This window comes from Quercus robur, chromosome 9 (genome assembly GCF_932294415.1).
Source record: "Quercus robur chromosome 9, dhQueRobu3.1, whole genome shotgun sequence".
NCBI classification, from domain to species: Eukaryota; Viridiplantae; Streptophyta; class Magnoliopsida; order Fagales; family Fagaceae; genus Quercus; species Quercus robur.
In genome coordinates this window covers 4,328,079-4,345,810 of record NC_065542.1, presented here as the reverse complement: position 1 = coordinate 4,345,810, position 17,732 = coordinate 4,328,079, and the positions used below count along the sequence as shown (strand labels likewise).

Here is a 17,732-nt window from a genome sequence, read left to right as displayed (position 1 = left end):
GAAATCAACAAATACTGTTAATATATTCTTTTTCTTCTTCTTCTTCTTCTTTTTTTTTTTTTTTTGGTCTTGTTTTCCCATGTTCTTCTTATTTTTAGACATTTAGTATCTTAATAGATTATAAAAGGGATAATTACACTTTGCCCACCTGTGGTTTGCCTTTAATTCTATGTGCCCACCTGTGGTTTAAATTTTGACACTTTGCCCACTTGTGATTCTCACCGTTACCCAGCCATAACCCACCTCTTCCATTTCCGTTACTCTAACACAGAAAAGGTAAAAAACAGAACCCACACGGATCAAAACTCACTCTCTCCCAAAATTCACTCACTCCCATCCAACCCAACGAAGATCCACAACAAAATCCACATAGATTGGAGATGCAACCACATGGGACGTAAGTACTAACAAATCAAGATCCTCATAGGCAAGGTACCCATTGAGATATACATTGAAGTACAGCAAGTTAAGTGCATGACTAACAATATCATAGAAATGCAATCGAACCAAGTATTGAGCACCACCTGAACCCACTGGAAAATTCCAAGTGATGTTAAACCCTGAATCCAAATTTGTGTTTTCCCTATTCATTTCTTGGGCAGTCATATACACAGCATTAGGCCCAATCTCTTGACTTGCACCTCCAGGTTTTTGTTTTGAAATTTAAATTTCAAACCCTCTAATTTTGATGGGAAAAATCACTTCAAATGAGTCTAAATTGTGTATGAAGGTTAATAATTTGAATTTATTTTTTCTTTATTTCTTGTGGGTATTTTTTTTGGCTTAAATTAAAAGTCAATTTGAAATTCAGAATTCTGGATCTTATTTTATTTCTAGGTCAGTTTCTTACTTATTGGTTATTTTTGGCTTAAATTAAAAACCACTTCAAATGGTTTGTAAATTGTGCAGAGGATTAATAACCTAAAGTTTCTCTTTTTTATTTTTTGTGGGTATTTGCTTAAATTAGAAAATCAATTTGAAATTCAGAAATTTGGATGTTTTTTCATTTTTGGGTCTGATTCTCACTTGTTGGTTATGGGTTTTTTTTTTTTTTTTTTTTTTTTTCTTGGATTTAATTTGGTTTTGTTGCTTCAGATTTACTAAGTTGTTTGAAGAAGCACTTGACACATACTAGCATTGCATTGCATTGTGTAGGATCTTCGTTGGGTTGGATGGGAGTGAGTGAGTTTTGGGAGAGAGTGAGTTTTGATCCGTGTGGAGTTCTGTTTTTTACCTTTTTTGTGTTAGAGTAACGGAAATTGGAGAGGTGGGTTATGGCTGGGTAACGGTGAGAGTCACAAGTGCGCAAATTGTTAAAATTTAAACCACGGGTAGGCACATAGAATATTGTTAATATATTCTTTTTCTTCTTCTTTTTGTTTTTTTGTTTTTTTTTTGTTTTCCCATGTTCTTCTTATTTTCAGACATTTAGTACCTTAATAGATTATAAAAATATAATGTCGAGTTTGAATGGAAACAGTGCTGTCAGCCTCACATGCATTGCCTCATTGATTTGTAATAGTTTAAAACTCATTTTATAAATAGCATGCTCTTTAATTATGGAAGTTTTTATCATATGACTTTTTTGCTTTGGGCTGATGATGTTCTTCAAATTTCTAGACCCATTTCACATATTCATCTTTATAGTAATTAGATTTAAGCATACAAACAACTTTGTAGACAAGGTTGATAGATGGAGAAGGTCGTCTTGTTAGAATTGTAAGCCTTGTTGTACTTGTCTTGTTAGAATTGTAAGCCTTGTTGTACTTGTTATCGTTTTTTTAATGCATCATGTCTAGAATTTAGGTGTTGTCACATTTTCCTCGTTGTTTTGTCATTTCAGCTTGATGTATTGCATTTCAAAGCGAATTGATAATATACCTATTATAAACATCCAAGTATATACATATGGTTCCAACTTTATTGGATGTCAAAATGCTCAAGTTCTCCGAAAGTTGAGGCAGATGTGCTAGACAAAGATACTCTGGGGTTGAGTTATGAATTAGTTTGAAAACTCCATAGCCAAAATGGTGCTGAGAGAATTTTACAACTCCTGTTGGTGTTGCTGACATGCTCATAAGGCCTCATCCCAACTCTCGAGCTTAATTGGTAGAAAAAGGATAATGGCTGTTGCATACCAGGAATTGTAGAAACCAAGCTGGCTAGTCTTTTATGATCTTACTGGCCCAACTTTAAATGAAGACCCTGAGCGTTGAAACCATTTATGTAAGATACAATTACTATCTAAAATTATTGTTGTTCGTTGGAGGATGTTATTGAATTTTCTTCTTGTGAGGGAATAATTGAGAAGACATTTGATCTGAGAACTTATGTTCTTTGTGTCAAGGATACTGAAACCTTAGACCATATTTTTTTTTCCACATCATATCTGGAGAAATCTTTTTTGGATTGATGTTTCCATTAGAACTGATTTCATATGGCCTTACTTGATTTAGGCATGGATGAAGAGCTGGATGAAGGGAATTGGGAGCAATTTAGAGAACTTATGTACTTCTCATTGTCTTTTGTCTCTATTTTATGGTCCTTTTTTAACTTATAAGAATAAGGCAACTGTGAAGAAAGAGCCTCTCTTTGCCATTAATGTGGTCATGCATTGTAAAAGTTTAATTTCTATGAGCAGGGTAACTAATAGATAATAAACAAAGAAAAGACCCAGCAGTAGGATAAGCAAGTCCAGACCTTTAGAAAGTGTTCAAACTGGCAACCAATCCTGTTGGAGAAGAGCTGCAAGGGTAGGAGAAGGAAATGAAAGGATTCAGTTTTATTTTAAAATAGAGATAGCCAGATAGGTGCATGGTCATGGCTGGTTGTTTCAGCTGGGTTGTTTAGTATTCCATCGAAGATCTTAAAAAAACTATGGCTGAGAGAAGCAATAACAGCATCACTCCTTATAAGGGCTTGGATGTTCCCCATCATATTTTCGACAATTCAATGGCAGCAGTGGAATGTTACAAAGCCAAGCGAACCTGTGATGACTATGATGAGGTTGGAAGCTCTAATAACGAACCTCACCCAAAAAGGATTGAAAGACTACCAGAAATTATGGCCCACAGTAACTCAGACTGAGGATTCAAGTGAGTACAAAGAATGTCGTGAAGAGCTAAGTGAAAGTGACCTTGAAGGTTAATCAACTTTTTTCCCTGTAAGTCACTGTCTTTCTTCTTAATTCAAGTTCTGTTGGTTGCTATATTATCTTTTTCTTGTGTACATTTATTAATGGATTGCCCACCATATGTTTGATTAGAGTTTTCAATGAGACTCCTAGCAATTTGAATAGGACAAACAAAGAAATGCAACTAAAAGCTTCTTGTTGTTGTTTACTGTTATATCTCCATGTTAATATCTTCCGTTTAAAATTATGCCTCTCACTCCCCCATATTCTCATTAAAGAGTAGAAACTCAAAAAAGAAACACACACACTGAATCACAGCCTGGAATCAAAAGGGCAGAGAGGAGAGAGGCAGAGAAATGTGAGAGTTCCCTCTCCTTTACTCAACACTGCCACAACCTCTCGTTTCTACCAATCCAGGGTGCTGTCTCCACAAGCGTTCTGTCAAGCAGGTGGAGGCCACTTTGGACTCGTTCCCATTCTTGACTTGGGCTCATACTTTGGGCAGCGGGATCAAAATCTGAATCTCTCCCCACCCTCCTCACTGCCTGCGCTGTCATAATTTAGAAGTCCACAAGCACTACCCCATGTAATTACCCTGTTCATGTGTAATATTAATAGTCTAAAACTCTTTTACTAATACGTAGTAATAATATTGCTCTTTAATTATGTAAGCTTCTACCATTTGATTTTTGTGCAATTGCCTCTTGATGTTCTTGAAGTTTTCTTACTTCTATATTTTTAGCTCTGAATGAAATTATTGACTGAAAATTGTCCTAACCCATATTTTAGTATGTCCAGGGCCAAATTGTTAATTGGTATTTTAGTAAAACAAACCTGAAGAATTATCTCCATATGTTAACTTAGTGGGCTACCCTATCAAAGCGACTCAAATAGAATTAGAATTAAAGGATTACAGAAGTTAAACCTGAGCATACAACATACTAAGCCATGAATTACTAACGTAATCCTCTGGTGCATATTTGTCGTCAAAGTAGTCAAGCTCAAGCAGGTAAGCAACCATGCAGACAAGGTTGAAAACAAAAGAAGGTTTCCTGCTTTGATTGGTAAGTCCTGCTCTTGTTGTTATCGTGGTTTTGATGAGTTACATCCAGAATATATGTTTTGTCATACTTTTCCCTTTGGTTTTGTTGTTTTAGCCTGATGTATTATATTTTGCAGTGGAAAGATCCAAAGTTTTATGTCCAAATTTAAGTTGGGTCACATTCCTGCCCTTCTTTTTGTTGCTTCTGCCTCGTGTATTATCATAGTGGAAAGAACCTACATTGTTATAAACATTCAGGTGTGTGTATCAATATTTTTCAATTGGAAAGGACCTAGGTTACGCACTTAGGAATCCTTACAGAAATCAAAACAAGCTACATCTGTTAATTGGTATTTAATGTTATCTTTACAATTTGACTTGAAAACAGGACGGCTAGAGAGCTGTACTCTGCAGAAGTGGCTGCTCAAATTTTGGCTATCCCTGTCTCGAGATGTGGAGTTACTGATAAGCTGATGTGGCCTCATACAACACAAATATGGTGAGTGAAACCAAGTGTCTTATTCAATGAGGAATAGGAGAACTTGGATCATGTATTCCTGAAACAGTCTTGCTTGGGCTGTATGGTTTTGGTCAGATTAGACGCAGGGCCGGCCCAAGGCCTAGGCCTAAGGCCCCACAACCAAAAAAAAATTTCTCTACCAAAAAAAGGCCTCATTTTCCTCTGTAAAAAGTTCAATTTTTTTTTAAAATATAACATTTTTTTAAATAATTGGTATTTTTTTTTAAGAGTGATGTTAAAAATACCACAAATTTTACTGTAGGTTTAATTGACATGTCACCAATCACATAAAAAATTAATTCAATTACAAAAAATTAAGTTTTTGAAATTTATCAATTACAGTCATTATCATATTATATTGTGAACCTTTTGTAGCATCTTTAGTATTTTTCTTTTTCATTTCTAACAAGGCTTCCAAAATAAGAGACCAATAAAAATTTAAACCAATTGAAACCCAAAAATGTTTAAAAAAAAATGCTACAAATGTGATAAATCATCAGTGATGATAATCTCCTCTAATTGTTTGGCAGCTTAATTTTTGTAAATTAATCTCCTACTAAGCCACACACCAAATAATATATATTTATCTCTTTCTCTTAAAAAGTATATACAAAATTAAAAATTATATTACAACTTTACTTAACTATGCATAGTCATATATTCAACTTTACTTATCTCCTCTAATTTTTTTTAGTTCTTTTTTGTTTAAATTTATGGTTCAACAATGATATTTAATCTTCTATATGAAATTAACCTTAGTTTAGTTAGTATTATCCATCAATTTCTGTATTTACATCGAATTAGTCTTAATTTAATTATTATTATATAATTTTATTTAATTAATGTTTACATATAAAAGTGCCTCGTATAAAATTTTCACCTTAGGCCCCAAATTTTGTTGGGCCGGCCCTAATTAGACGCTTAGAACTGAGTTCATTTGCCCTTGCTCTTTGAAGCAGTGGTTGACTCAGTTGATGGAAGATCTTGATTTTCATAAGAAGGAATATGTGATGTTCTATAGATTGTCTTATCCTAACTCCGTGGACCTTGTGGTATAACCTCAACAAAGTGATGTTTGAGGGTGCGCAAGAGTCTGTTTTTTGAAATGCTAATGCTAATGCTCAGTGAAGCTTTGTTTTGTAGGTATACACAAGCCTATGATAAACAACATGTGGATCAGAGTAACTGCAGGAGAGTACCAAGGCGAGTGTGTCTGGTTGTGAAGGGATGGCATGTGTTGCTGACTGTTGAGAGGCACAGGCAGAGAAGTTGCAAATGGGGTTGTTTTGCCTATAAATATTGGGCTGGCAGGATAATTTTTCCTGGCTGTTGCAGTTCTGCCATATGCATACGAGTGGCAGCGTACTGTATGAGAAGCATTAACTAAGGCTCTACAGAGTGGTTTTTCCAGACTTGTTTTGGTTAGTGGAGGATTGGAAAAGAAGAAGGTTCCTTGGCAACTTGCTGTGCTGATTGAAGACCTGAAGAACAAGGAAGTTGGATAATGCCAGTGGGTGTACATTTGCTGAGCTTAGGAGTCACCGCAGAAGCTAGAGCCCTGGTTACTCTTGCTTCAAACTATTTTATGAACACTTGTTGGGCTTGAAACTCTATTACTAGAGAGTTAATTTTAGCACTCTGAATAATAGAGCCAATTTGTTTCAATAGTGGGACTTTAGAGTTAGTTCCAGCAATAATTGTTTCATGTTTAGTTGATATTCACCACATGTTAATATAGAGACAAGATTGCCAATGAGCAGTAATCACAAGGCTTGATCTGCTCATGAGATTCTGAGAGTTGACTTGAAACGTCTGTCAATAAGGCTAGGCAAGTTTGGATAACATATACAGGAGAAAAATGTTAGGTGTAGTTGCAACACGAGATATCTTTAGCGAAGTTGAAAATTATGAGATTGTAAGTGGATCTTGCTAGGTCAGAAACATTGCTTTGCATATAAAGAAGATAAAAAATATCGTCATCATACACTGTGTCATACAAAAGGGCAACGATTAACGGCAACAACACTCACAAAGATCCAGAATCGACAAACAACACAGTTATACACATACTCTGCAGAGAATTAAACCTAATATCTTATATAACATTTTTATCTCTTAAAAGTCTAAAAAGTCTTGTTCTAAAGATTGAAAAACCAACAAACAATTCAATGAGAAGTATTGGAACTAATGGAGCTACTTCATGAGAAGGCATGGAACAGATTAAGTTGCCATTACCAGCCTGGCTTTTTTGTGCACCCTTACATTAATTTGCCTAGTTCTTGATGGGTGTTCGGACATTAGGCCACCACTCTGTCAGCCGAGGAGGGATTGCTGCTTGGACAACATTTCCTGCTCATCATGACCAGACCTCTTCCCTGGCCCAATAATCTATCTACCTTTACTAGTACTTATCTGTCCTCAGGCTATTTGACGTCCTCAGGCGCAACCCACGGCCCAATATCTATATTTGGGCACCTCATCCCTACAAAAAGCTTTCCATATCATAAATGTTGATTATCCATCATAATTAATACATCACGGGTACACACATATAGCAATATTTATATTTCTATTCTTATCACTAGTTTTCAATATCATATGTTAATTATCGATCATAATTAATATATCTCTCGGAATATGCATTTATGGTACTTTCGGAGTATTCAATAATTTTCCATAGTTTGTGGCTTTAGCATTTTTCATATATATAATCATAAAAGTTGGATTCTAAAATTGGCAATGAAATGACGTGTGTCCCTTTATCAAGGAATATAACAATGACATAAGCCATCTTTTAGAATGATTCAAACTTACAACTTCATATGCAAACAACAATTTCTACATATCATACATGTGTGACACATTTTCGTTTACTACTTAAATATTCATTTAATTATAGAATAATGAGCCTCCTTAATTACTCCTAAATAAATGAGTACATTTAAATGTATACCATTCCATTTTAAAATGGGAAATGTTAAAGAAGTCAATGAGCTATTTTTAGATACATTTTGTAGAAAATGATATATCAATTAATTTTATTGATAGCTTTTTATATTTCTCATAAAAGTAATGTCAAAAATTTCTTAATGTGATTTGTAGGGGTAATAGGCCCAGTAGTACATCTCTATGTACATATTGGGCCAGGAGCCCAATCTAAGGACATTAAGTAATCCAAGGATGAATAAACACTTTCATAAGAATCCGTGTTAGTAAGTGAAGAGGTGAAGTCTGATCATGATCATTCAAAAGGGTGGTCTAAGGAGGAATACTTCCTCGACGGGGCAAAGCCAAGGTCATAAGGTGCGGTTTGCCATCAAGAGCAACGTTCCGAACCATTCCGTAAATGAGGATAAGTATCAGGAAGGAATAGGACAGAGGAAAGTTGTGAAATATCTAAAGGGAAAGCTATTATCACTACATTGAATGCTCTGCAGCTAACTCTCTGGCCGCGTTAATAAGGAAGTGATACCTGAATAGTGGTTTTCAGCCTTATAGTTACTACCCAAAGACTTCAAGAATGTGCTGATGGGATAAGGATCAACACCAACAATCTGATCTGCACGTGGAGGGTAGAAATGAGAAGGGAAGATAGTATAAAATAGAGGAGAGACCCTATGAGAAAGGGATCAAATAATTATAAAAGAAACACTATAGCCACCAGAACTACATTTGTAACCAACTTTAAGTAATATATACAAGAAATGATCTCCTCGGACTGTGTCGAGGACAATTTTCCTTAGATAAATCCAGTCTACTTTTACTTTGTTGTCATCTGGATCCATTATAATTGCCACCAAACTCATTAGAACATAATTTTCCAACCCACTCTCTACAAATTCATTGTACTGGGCTCTTTGGGCCTAAATCCTTTTACCATTTGGGCTTAGGATCCAAATTGCATCCTTACATGATTTATTAACAATTGCTTTAAAGGCATCTCTTAAAAAGCTTATCAAAACTCATTTATTCCTTCCCATTGTTATTTGAATTATTACCTATTAGAGACAATTAATTTCTCCACATAAATATTTTTATAAGAGAGGTGCTACGTCCACAATATTTTCACAAAAAATCATAGGTGGTTAGTTATTATTGGTTCTAATTTGAACCTATCACTAAAATTACTTTTTTACCCTACCAATAACTATTGTAACAACCTGTCATATAAGATTTGTTGTGAAAATATTGTGAACATAATATTTCTTTTTTTACCATGCAAGTAAAAAGAATCACTTTGGTAATTGATGAATACAATGAAATCAGTAGGCTGAATGTCTCAGGCGTCAGTGATCAGAGAGCACTTGAAAGTCCTGAAAAAGCAACATAAAATCAGAAGCGACCGAGGAAGACCGGCCAAGAATCCTCCGATGATAAAGTTAGTATCTCTAGGATTCTTGTTTTTATGAAAGTGTCTAAATGACTTATCCTCTCGTGGATGAATGCTTATATAGCATTCACTTTTGGAAAGTTACTTATTTAGTAACTTCTCCTATCATTGAGGAATTCAGAAGACTCGAAGATAACTTCCATAACTGCTATGGAAGTTACATTATTTGGGCTTGTTTTCCATAACTATCATTGGAAACTAACTTTGGTAATGAGCCTTGACCTGTGTTTTGGGCTAAGTGACAAGCTCGTCCTAAGCTTGCATGGGGAGAAACATCTAGAATGTAGGACGGTCGTCCAAGTATTTCTTTGGATGGATGACCCCATTGTGGACGAGCATGCTATAATGCAATCAGTCTACATTTGCCTCGTTTTCCTTGTTTACCTTGGACGACCGTGTTGGACAAGTTTGGAGTTGGCATATTATAATACACCATCAGTTGCCCCCTTGTGGGTTGTCCAAGGGATCGTGTCTATGGGTCATCCCCTTCCTCCCTTACAGCCGTCCATCCAAATAGTTGACATTGACTCATCCGTCCCTACTGATAGCCTTGCCAAGGCCATTGTTCCCCCCTCATCCAAGACCACTGCTCCTAACTCGTCCCAACCTTCCCAGAGGATCCCCATGAACCTTCTGGAGAATGAAGACTTGGCTTGGGAGAGGTTTGAGAAGGCTGTGACTAGTGAGGATGTTGTTGTGTACTATGACATGTCCTTGAAAGAGTTTGAGCACTCCAGTGTTCATGATTTTTTTAAGGTACTCTTTTATCTTGTCTTGTTTTTAATAACACGTGTATATTTTACTAATCACAACTTTTTAATCACGTGTAAGCCATGTCAAAGTTCATAGCTGCGTCCAAGCAGGCTACAGATATGGATAAGACGAGGATTCTTCTGGAGAAGAGGATACAAGAGATTAAAGACGACTGCAAGGGTTAGGCTGAGGTGGCAGCCAAAGCTAAAGATGAAGCCAAGGACTTGCAAAATCTGATTGAGGAGTTAAGAGCTGACGCGGTTGAGAAGGATACTTGTCTTGATCATCGTTAGAAGAAGAATGACGAGTTGAGTACCCTTCTTTCCAAAGCGAAAGAAGATGCTGTAGCTAAGTTCAAGGTGTCCAAACAGTGCACTAATCTTTTGGACGCCAACTATGTAGTAGGTTTTGAAGATTTTAGAATGGATGCTATGGAAAACTTCCCTGAAGTGGACTTTAGCTCCATTAAGCTTAACCTTGCTGCTGCTACAAGCTCTCTCATTCAGACTAGCTCTAAGGACGTCAATATTGAAGATGATGCTACCACTTAACCTGCTTAGGACATTGGAAATGATCCCCTCAGTGAATTTTAATCCTTGTTCAATTTTTTTTTTTTTTTTTAAGGTCCATTGTTTAGGACTTTTTAATGTAACTTAAATACATTTAGCTCGTCCATAGTGTGAGGATGGGCTTTTAAACAATTAAGTTTTATAAGGGTGTTTGGACGTTCGTCATCCACCCTTAGTTGAATGAATGTTTTTCTTCTCAGTGTGTGGACAAGTTTTTTTTTTTTTTTTTTTTTTTTTTTTTTTTTTTTTTTTTAACATCGATTTCAACCTTGGCTCGTCCATGGTAGAAATTCTTTTATGTTCAACATGTTTGTTTCTTATCTTTTTTTTTTTTTTTTGGATTTTGCAAGTACAACTCATCTTTGTGGATGGTAATAACTTTTTCAGCTTTACTCATCCTTAGACTTGGCAGCTGATATTACTTATTAGGGTCCAGCTTTTACTCGTCCAAAGACTGGATTGTTTTAGCTGGCGCCCTATTCAATAGATTTAACATACATGCATTTACTCATCCATGGGTTGGACTAATGTATTAAGGGCTTCACCTCGTCCACTATTTGGATGAATACACCTTCTGCCTTACTTTACCTTTAGGAAAGTTTACAGACGTTACATCTCTACGTCCAGAGAATTTACTCGTCTTGGGCTTTTAGCCTTCTTATGGGTTAATTTGAACGAAAACAATATGGAAACTAAGAATTTACACAACATTATGTACATAACATAAATATTGTTCACAGACGAGGCATATGCTTGGAAGCAAATGCCTTTTTAGGGAATTTAACAAATACAAAAAAATCCATAACTTCATCCATAGCCCACAACATAATAATACTATAAATATGTAGACAAGTAAAACAAACTGTATGCTCATCCGGGATAATACTCGTCCGTGCTCATATTTTATTGATAGTACCGTCTCAGGTGTTCAACATTCCATGGGTGCTCCAATTTCCTCCCGTCCAGGGCCTCCAGGTAGTGGGATCCTTGCCTTTTCCAGTTGATAACTCTATAGGGTCTTTCCCAATTGGGTCCCAATTTCCCATGAGTAGGGTTCTTGGTTGCCAAAGAAACCCTTTTCAGGACGAGATCTCCTATGTTGAACCGCCTTGGTTTTACCATTGCATCATATTGCTTGGCCATAAGGTTTTTGTACCTCGCTGTCCTTTGCTCTGCATCTATCCTTACCTCGTTTATTAGGTCAAGGCTTAAGTGGAGTTGCTCCTCATTGTCCTTATCTTGATACGTCATCACCCTGTGATTTGCCATATGCACTTCTGCAGGTATGACTGCTTCACTTCCATAGGCTAGCTTGAAAGGAGTTTCCCTTGTAGGGGTTCTCATCGTCATCCTGTATGCCCACAAAACCTGTGGTAGCTCGTTTGGCCATATTCCCTTTGCCCCCTCAAGTCGAGTCTTGATGATCTTCAACAAGGATCGGTTTGCAACTTCGGCCTGATCGTTTGCTTGTGAATGGGTGGGTGAGGAGTAATGATTTTGAATTTCGAAGTGTTCACAGAAGTCTTTGAAAAGTGCGTTATCAAATTGTCGTTCATTGTTGGATATCAATACTCTGGGCACCCCAAATCTGCACACAATGTTTTTCCAAACGAAGTTCTTGACATTTCGTTGTGTGATATTTTCTAAGGGCTTCGCTTCCACCCACTTGGTGAAATATTCAATGCCAACCACTAAAAACTTCATCTATCTTGTACTTAGTAGGAAGGGAGCCAAGATGTCTAGTCCCTATTGTGCAAAGGGCCATGCGGCCATCATTGGGGTGAGATATTCTAACGGTTGTCTGGGGACGTTACTGAATCGCTGGCATTGATTGTAAACCTTGACATATGCCTTGGCATCAACTTGAATGGTCGGCCAGTAGTATCCTGCACGGACGACCTTATGGACGAGTGACCTGGCTTTTGAGTGATTGCCACATGCTTCTTCATGAACCTTCCTTAGTACATAATTCGCCTCGTCTGGAGCTAAACACCTAAGATAGGGCTAAGAAAAACCCCTTTTATATAATACCTCATCCATGAGGACGTATCTGGCTGATCTGACCCTAAGCTTTCGACCTCGTCTTTCTCCTCTAAAAGCCTCCCATCCTTCAGGTATAACACTATTGGGGTCATCCAATTTCCTTTGCTCTCTACCTGCTGCACTTTTGGGAGATCTATGCTTGGTATATATTGAACTTCATCAAACTCGACTATGGCTTCATTCGCTGAGGCCTCCTTCACTAAGGTATCTGCTTCTACGTTCTCTTCCCTTGGGATTTGAACGAAATCAGCTTCCTTAAATCTTTTCACAAGTCTTATCACCCTATCAAGGTACTTCCTCATTCGCTCTTCCTTAGCTTCATATATCCCATTTATTTGGCCCATGACCAACTGAAAATCTCCTAGGACGAGTATTGATCTTGCTTCCATAGATCTAGCCAACTCCAGCCCTTTGAGAAGGGCTTCATACTTAACTTCATTGTTGGTTGTTTGATATTGTAAACGGACCTTGTGCTTCAGTTTATCTCCCTCTGGGATTGTAAAAGCACCCTTATTCCTCTTGCATGTTGTGTAGACGAGCCATTCACATGGACGAACCACTTCTTACTATCTTCCATCCCATCTAAGTCATCATAATTTGGTGTGAACTCTGCAATGAAATCTGCTAGGGCTTGAGCCTTTATTGCATGCCTTGGTTGGTATCTGATGTCAAACTCACTGAGCTTAACGGCCCATTGGATCAATCATCCTACGGCTTCCAATTTGTTTATTGCTTTCTTGAGCGAATGGTCCGTCATGACATTGATGACATGAGCTTGGAAGTAATGCCTTAGCTTCCTGGAAGCTGTTATTAATGCAAAAGCCAACTTCTCTATCAGCTGATATCATCCTTCTGCTCCTGTCAGTGCTTTACTTGTATAGTACATAGGCTTTTGCACCTTGTCTTCCTCCCTCACCAACGTTGAACTTACGATATGCAGGGTGACTGCCAAATACAAATACAACTCCTCTCTCAGTATGGAAGGACTCAGTAAAGGAGCTGTAGTGAGGTACGTCTTCAAATCTTGGAAAGCTTTCTGACACTCATCCTTCCATTCAAATGCCCTTTTAAGAACTTTAAAAAATGGTAAACATTTGTCAGTAGCTTTAGAGACAAACCTGTTAAGGGCAGCAACTCGTTCGGTGAGAGACTGGACTTCTTGGATATTTCGTGGAGGCTTCATGTCTAGTATCGCCAGAATCTTATCAGGGTTTGCTTCAATCCCCCTATGCAAAACCATAAATCCAAGGAATTTCCCCAATGATACTCCAAAAGCACATTTGTTGGGGTTTAACTTCATGTTGTACTGCCTAAGTGTGTCAAAAGTCTCATGCAGTTCGTCTAGGTGCTTTCCCTCGTCCAGGCTCTTTACTAGCATGTCATCTACATAGACTTCCACATTCCACCCAATCTGCAGATGAAACATATGGTTAACCAACCTCTAATATGTTGCCCTTGCATTCTTCAAACCGAAGGGCATCACCTTATAACAGAACAAGCTTTGACTGGTGACAAAGCATGTCTTCTCTTGATCTGCTTCATCCATCCTTATCTGATTATATCCTGAGAAAGCATCCATAAAACTAAGCAACCTGTGACCTGCAGTAGAATCTACCAATTGGTCAATGCGCGGCAACAAGTAGTTGTCCTTGGGGCAAGCCTTATTTAGATCAGTGAAGTCTACACATATTCTTCATTTGTCATTTGCCTTCTTGACCATTACTACATTGGCTAACCAGTCTGGATAATAAACTTCGCTGTTGTCAACTTCTGGACCTTTTCTTTGATAGCATTGTCTCTCTTGGGGGCAAACACCCTTTTCTTTTGCCGCACAGGCTTAAAGGAAGGATATACATTCAGACGATGGGTAATGACATTAGGGTCTATACCCGACATATCCTCATGACTCCAAGCGAACACATCAATGTTCTTCTTCAAGAAACGAACGAGATCCTTCTTAGTCTTCTCTTCCAAATCTGCCCCAACCCTGGTACATCTCTTAAGGTTGTTCTCGTCGAAGAAAATGTTTTCCAGAGCTTTAGTGGGCTCTGCCACAACTCTGCTTTCCTCAATATTCATCATCTGAGCCTGCTCGTCCATGGCCAACATGGCTAGGTAGCATTCTCTTGCTGCCAGCTGATCTCCTTGCAATTGTCCTACCCCATGCTCTGTCGGAAATTTGACTAACAAGTGGTAAGTAAACGTAACTACTTTCCAACTATTTAAAGTTGGCCTTCTAATTATAGCATTATAAGAGGATGAACAATCTACCACTATGAAATTCATGTCCTTGACTACCAGTTGTGGATATGCCCCCACCACCACAGGCAATGTAACAGTGCCCACAGGCTGCATCTTTGTTCTTCCGAAGCCTACCAAGGGTGAGTTTACTGGACGAAGTTGGTCTCGTCCAAGCCTCATTTGCTGAAAGGCGGGGTAATATAAAATGTCTGCTAAACTTCCATTATCCACCAACACCCTTCTGGTTGTATACTCGGCAATAAGTAAAGTAATAACGATGGCATTGTCATGGGGGTGGTGAACTCTTTCAGCATCCTCGTCCGTAAATGTGATTGCTTGCTTGTCCGTGGTCCTCATCCTTGATGATCGTCCAAAAAGCTAAACATTTTGCACTACTTTCAGGTATGACTTCCTTGATTTGGACAACTGACCTGTTGAACTTCCTCCTATAATAACTCTTATCTCTCCAAGCAGGGGTCGCGACAACTCTTATACTTTCCCTTTCAACTTCTCATCCTTGTGCTATCATCCAAGGAAATTTCTCAACTTTCATTGTCTAATAAGATTTTCAATCTGCTGTTTTAAATCAAAACACTCATCCGTGTTGTGCCCAAGGTCTCCGTGGAAGCGACAATACTTATTCCTATTGCGCTTATTAGGATCTCCCTTCATTTTCTCCGACCACTTCAAGGAAGGATTGTCCTTAATTTGCATAAGAACTTGCTCGAGTGGCATGTTCAAGGGGGTGTATTGTTGATTCCGTACTGAAGAGCCTGGCTTCTTATTGTCTTGGTATTTTTTCTCTCCCATACACCCCTTCTTTGGACAAGGACCTTGGTCAGAGTGGTGCAAAGGATCTGCCTCCATCTTCTCAGCTCTCTTCCTCTTCTTGGCTATAATTGCATCTTCCGCATTCATAAAGTTTTGGGCTGAATGAATGAGTTCAGCCATGGTTTGAGGCTCTTGCTCATAAAGCTTATGGATGAATAGGTCATAATTAACTTCATTGTGGAAGGCCGCCAATAATAACTTGTCGTGCATCTCGTCTACTCTCAGGGCTTCCCTATTAAAACGAGTAATGAAGGACCGCAAGCTTTCATTCTCTCCTTGTTCTATGGTTAGCAGGCTGGACAAGGAGTGTTTGTGCCTTTGTCCTCCAATGAAATTATTGACAAATAACTTGCTCAACTCTTCGAAGGAACTCATTGTATTTGGAGGTATCTTGCTAAACCATACTCACGCGGGCCCTTTGAGGGTGGTAGGGAAGGCTCTGCACATTATCTCGTCTGGAACCCCTTGAAGGTGCATCGTAGTCTTGAAAGTTGCAATGTGATCAAAAGGGTCACGCGTTCCATCATACGAATCCAAAGAAGGCATCTTGAACTTTGGAGGCAGGGGGTGGCCGTTGATGGAAGCCGTGAAAGGGGAGTTTTTTCGGTGAACTAAATCTTCTACGGGGTTTGCCCTTCTCATGTTCTCCCTCATCTCGTCCATAACTTTCCTCATCTAGTCCATTTCCCTTTCCAATTGTGGCACCCTTCGTGAAGTGGTACCTCTTGACTGGGTTTCGGGTTCAGCATTCCCTCTACCTTCTCGACTCTGGGATTGTCCTTCAGTATGTCCTTCATACCGCTACCTCCTTAGATTAATCTCCTTGGTCAACTCTTGGTTCTGATGGGTTAACTCTGCCATGGCGGTTGCCATGGATTGTACATGTTGAACAGAGGATGGCTGGATGACTGGCACTGATTGACGATTGTGGTGGGGATTACTGGAGGCATCCCTATTCTCCTAATGGCCTAGACTAATAGCCCTTGACCTTGTCTGAACCATTGCAGCCTTTTGTCAAAGAAAGAAATTGCAGAACTCAAAAATGAAGTCTAGCAAAAATTTTCTTTCCCACCAGATGACGTCAACTGATGAATACAATGAAATCAGTAGGCTAAATGTCTCGGGCGTCAGTGATCAGAGAGCACTTGAAAGTCCTGAAAAAGCAACACAAAATTAGAGGCAACTGGGGAAGACCGGCCAAGAATACTCCGATGGTAAAGTTAGTATCTCTAGGATTCTTGTTTTTGTGAAAGTTTCTGAATGACTTACCCTCTCGTGGATGAATGCTTATATAGCATTCACTTTTGGATGGTTACTTATTAACTTCTCCTATCACTGAGGAATTCGAAAGACTTGGAGGTATGCTATGGAAGTTACATTATTTGAGTTTGTTTTCCATAACTATCATTGGAAACTAACTTTGGTAATGAACCTTGACCCGTGTTCCGGGCTAAGTGACAAGCTCATCTTAAGCTTGCATGGGGAGAGATGTCTAGAATGTAGGAAGGTCGTCCAGATATTTCTTTGGACGGACGACCCCATCATGGACGAGCATGCTATAATGCAATCAATCTACATTTGCCTCGTTTTCCTTGTTTACCTTGGACGACCGTGTTGGACTAGTTTGGAGTTGGCGTATTATAATACACCATCAGTAATCATTTGAGGTCCCATAAACGTTTTATATCCTTCAAATAAAATGATAATGAAAAACATAAAAAAATAATAAATCAGTTTAAACTTTAAACTGATAACAAAAAATAAACTGATTTGTCATTTTTTGTTATCATTTCAAGTCGACATTCTTTTGAAAATAAACTGATTTGTTATTCTATAAAACAATAACAAAAAATAAACTAATTTTTTTAATTTTTTGTTATCATTTCAACTCAACATTCTTAAAAAAAAAAAAAAAAAAAAAAAAAAATCAAATCAACATAAACATTTTATAAAATTCTTTTGCAAGTATTTCAACTTATAGCATCCATTTCTGATAATAGTTCATACCAAAACACCAATCAATTTTGGTGTATGTGGGAATTAAATCTCAAATCTTTTACTCAACCGTTAGAGATTTTACCAGTTGTGTTAAGTACCCACAACATTTTATATAATTCTTAAGGTGATAGATGTTTTGTAGTTATATATTAAAAATATATAATTGGTTTATAATTTTTTTTTTTTTTTGAGAAGATTGTTTTATAATAGCT

At 37.9% G+C, this 17,732-nt stretch overlaps 3 protein-coding genes and 1 long non-coding RNA gene across 6 annotated transcripts in view; 2 read left to right on the top strand and 2 right to left on the bottom strand.

Annotated features, from left to right (window-relative positions):
- LOC126699880 (TMV resistance protein N-like) overlaps positions 1–2,498 on the top strand; it is a 113,174-nt gene extending 110,676 nt beyond the window's left edge. Inside the window, exon 5 of the transcript XR_007646904.1 lies at positions 2,457–2,498. The gene's annotated coding sequence lies outside the window, so the exon portion shown is untranslated. The remainder of the gene's footprint in view (positions 1–2,456) is intronic.
- A 1,342-nt stretch (positions 2,499–3,840) lies between these two features.
- Positions 3,841–6,360, top strand: LOC126699882 (uncharacterized). Of its 3 annotated transcripts, none has more exons than XR_007646916.1 (3): positions 3,841–4,197; positions 4,564–4,674; positions 5,839–6,360. It is a non-coding gene; the product is annotated as an uncharacterized LOC126699882 (long non-coding RNA). The 3 variants fall into 3 exon arrangements; XR_007646915.1 differs by having other exon boundaries at positions 4,313–4,674; XR_007646914.1 differs by having other exon boundaries at positions 3,841–4,674.
- Positions 6,361–13,294: 6,934 nt separating this feature from the next.
- Positions 13,295–15,048, bottom strand: LOC126699829 (uncharacterized). The gene is made up of 4 exons (XM_050397804.1): positions 14,187–15,048; positions 13,934–14,013; positions 13,569–13,861; positions 13,295–13,514 (listed from the first exon to the last, which is right to left on the bottom strand). The coding sequence occupies exons 1-4, from the start codon at positions 15,046–15,048 to the stop codon at positions 13,295–13,297; spliced, it is 1,455 nt and encodes a 484-aa protein (XP_050253761.1).
- A 192-nt stretch (positions 15,049–15,240) lies between these two features.
- Positions 15,241–15,897, bottom strand: LOC126699828 (uncharacterized). The gene has a single exon (XM_050397803.1). It carries the CDS (start codon positions 15,895–15,897, stop codon positions 15,241–15,243), a length of 657 nt encoding a protein of 218 aa, XP_050253760.1.
- Between the last annotated feature and the right edge of the window lie 1,835 nt (positions 15,898–17,732).

What these genes read in the sequence shown, in the direction of transcription:
- LOC126699829 (XM_050397804.1), bottom strand. Translation starts at nt 15,048, where the DNA reads ATGAGGACCACGGACAAGCAAGCAATCACATTTACGGACGAGGATGCT. An exon ending in AAAGCTTGTTCTGTTATAAG is followed by an intron (nt 13,862 to 13,933) that starts GTGATGCCCTTC and finishes TTTCATCTGCAG; the next exon opens with ATTGGGTGGAATGTGGAAGT. An exon ending in CGAGTTGCTGCCCTTAACAG is followed by an intron (nt 13,515 to 13,568) that starts GTTTGTCTCTAA and finishes AGTTCTTAAAAG; the next exon opens with GGCATTTGAATGGAAGGATG.
- LOC126699828 (XM_050397803.1), bottom strand. Translation starts at nt 15,897, where the DNA reads ATGAGTTCCTTCGAAGAGTTGAGCAAGTTATTTGTCAATAATTTCATT.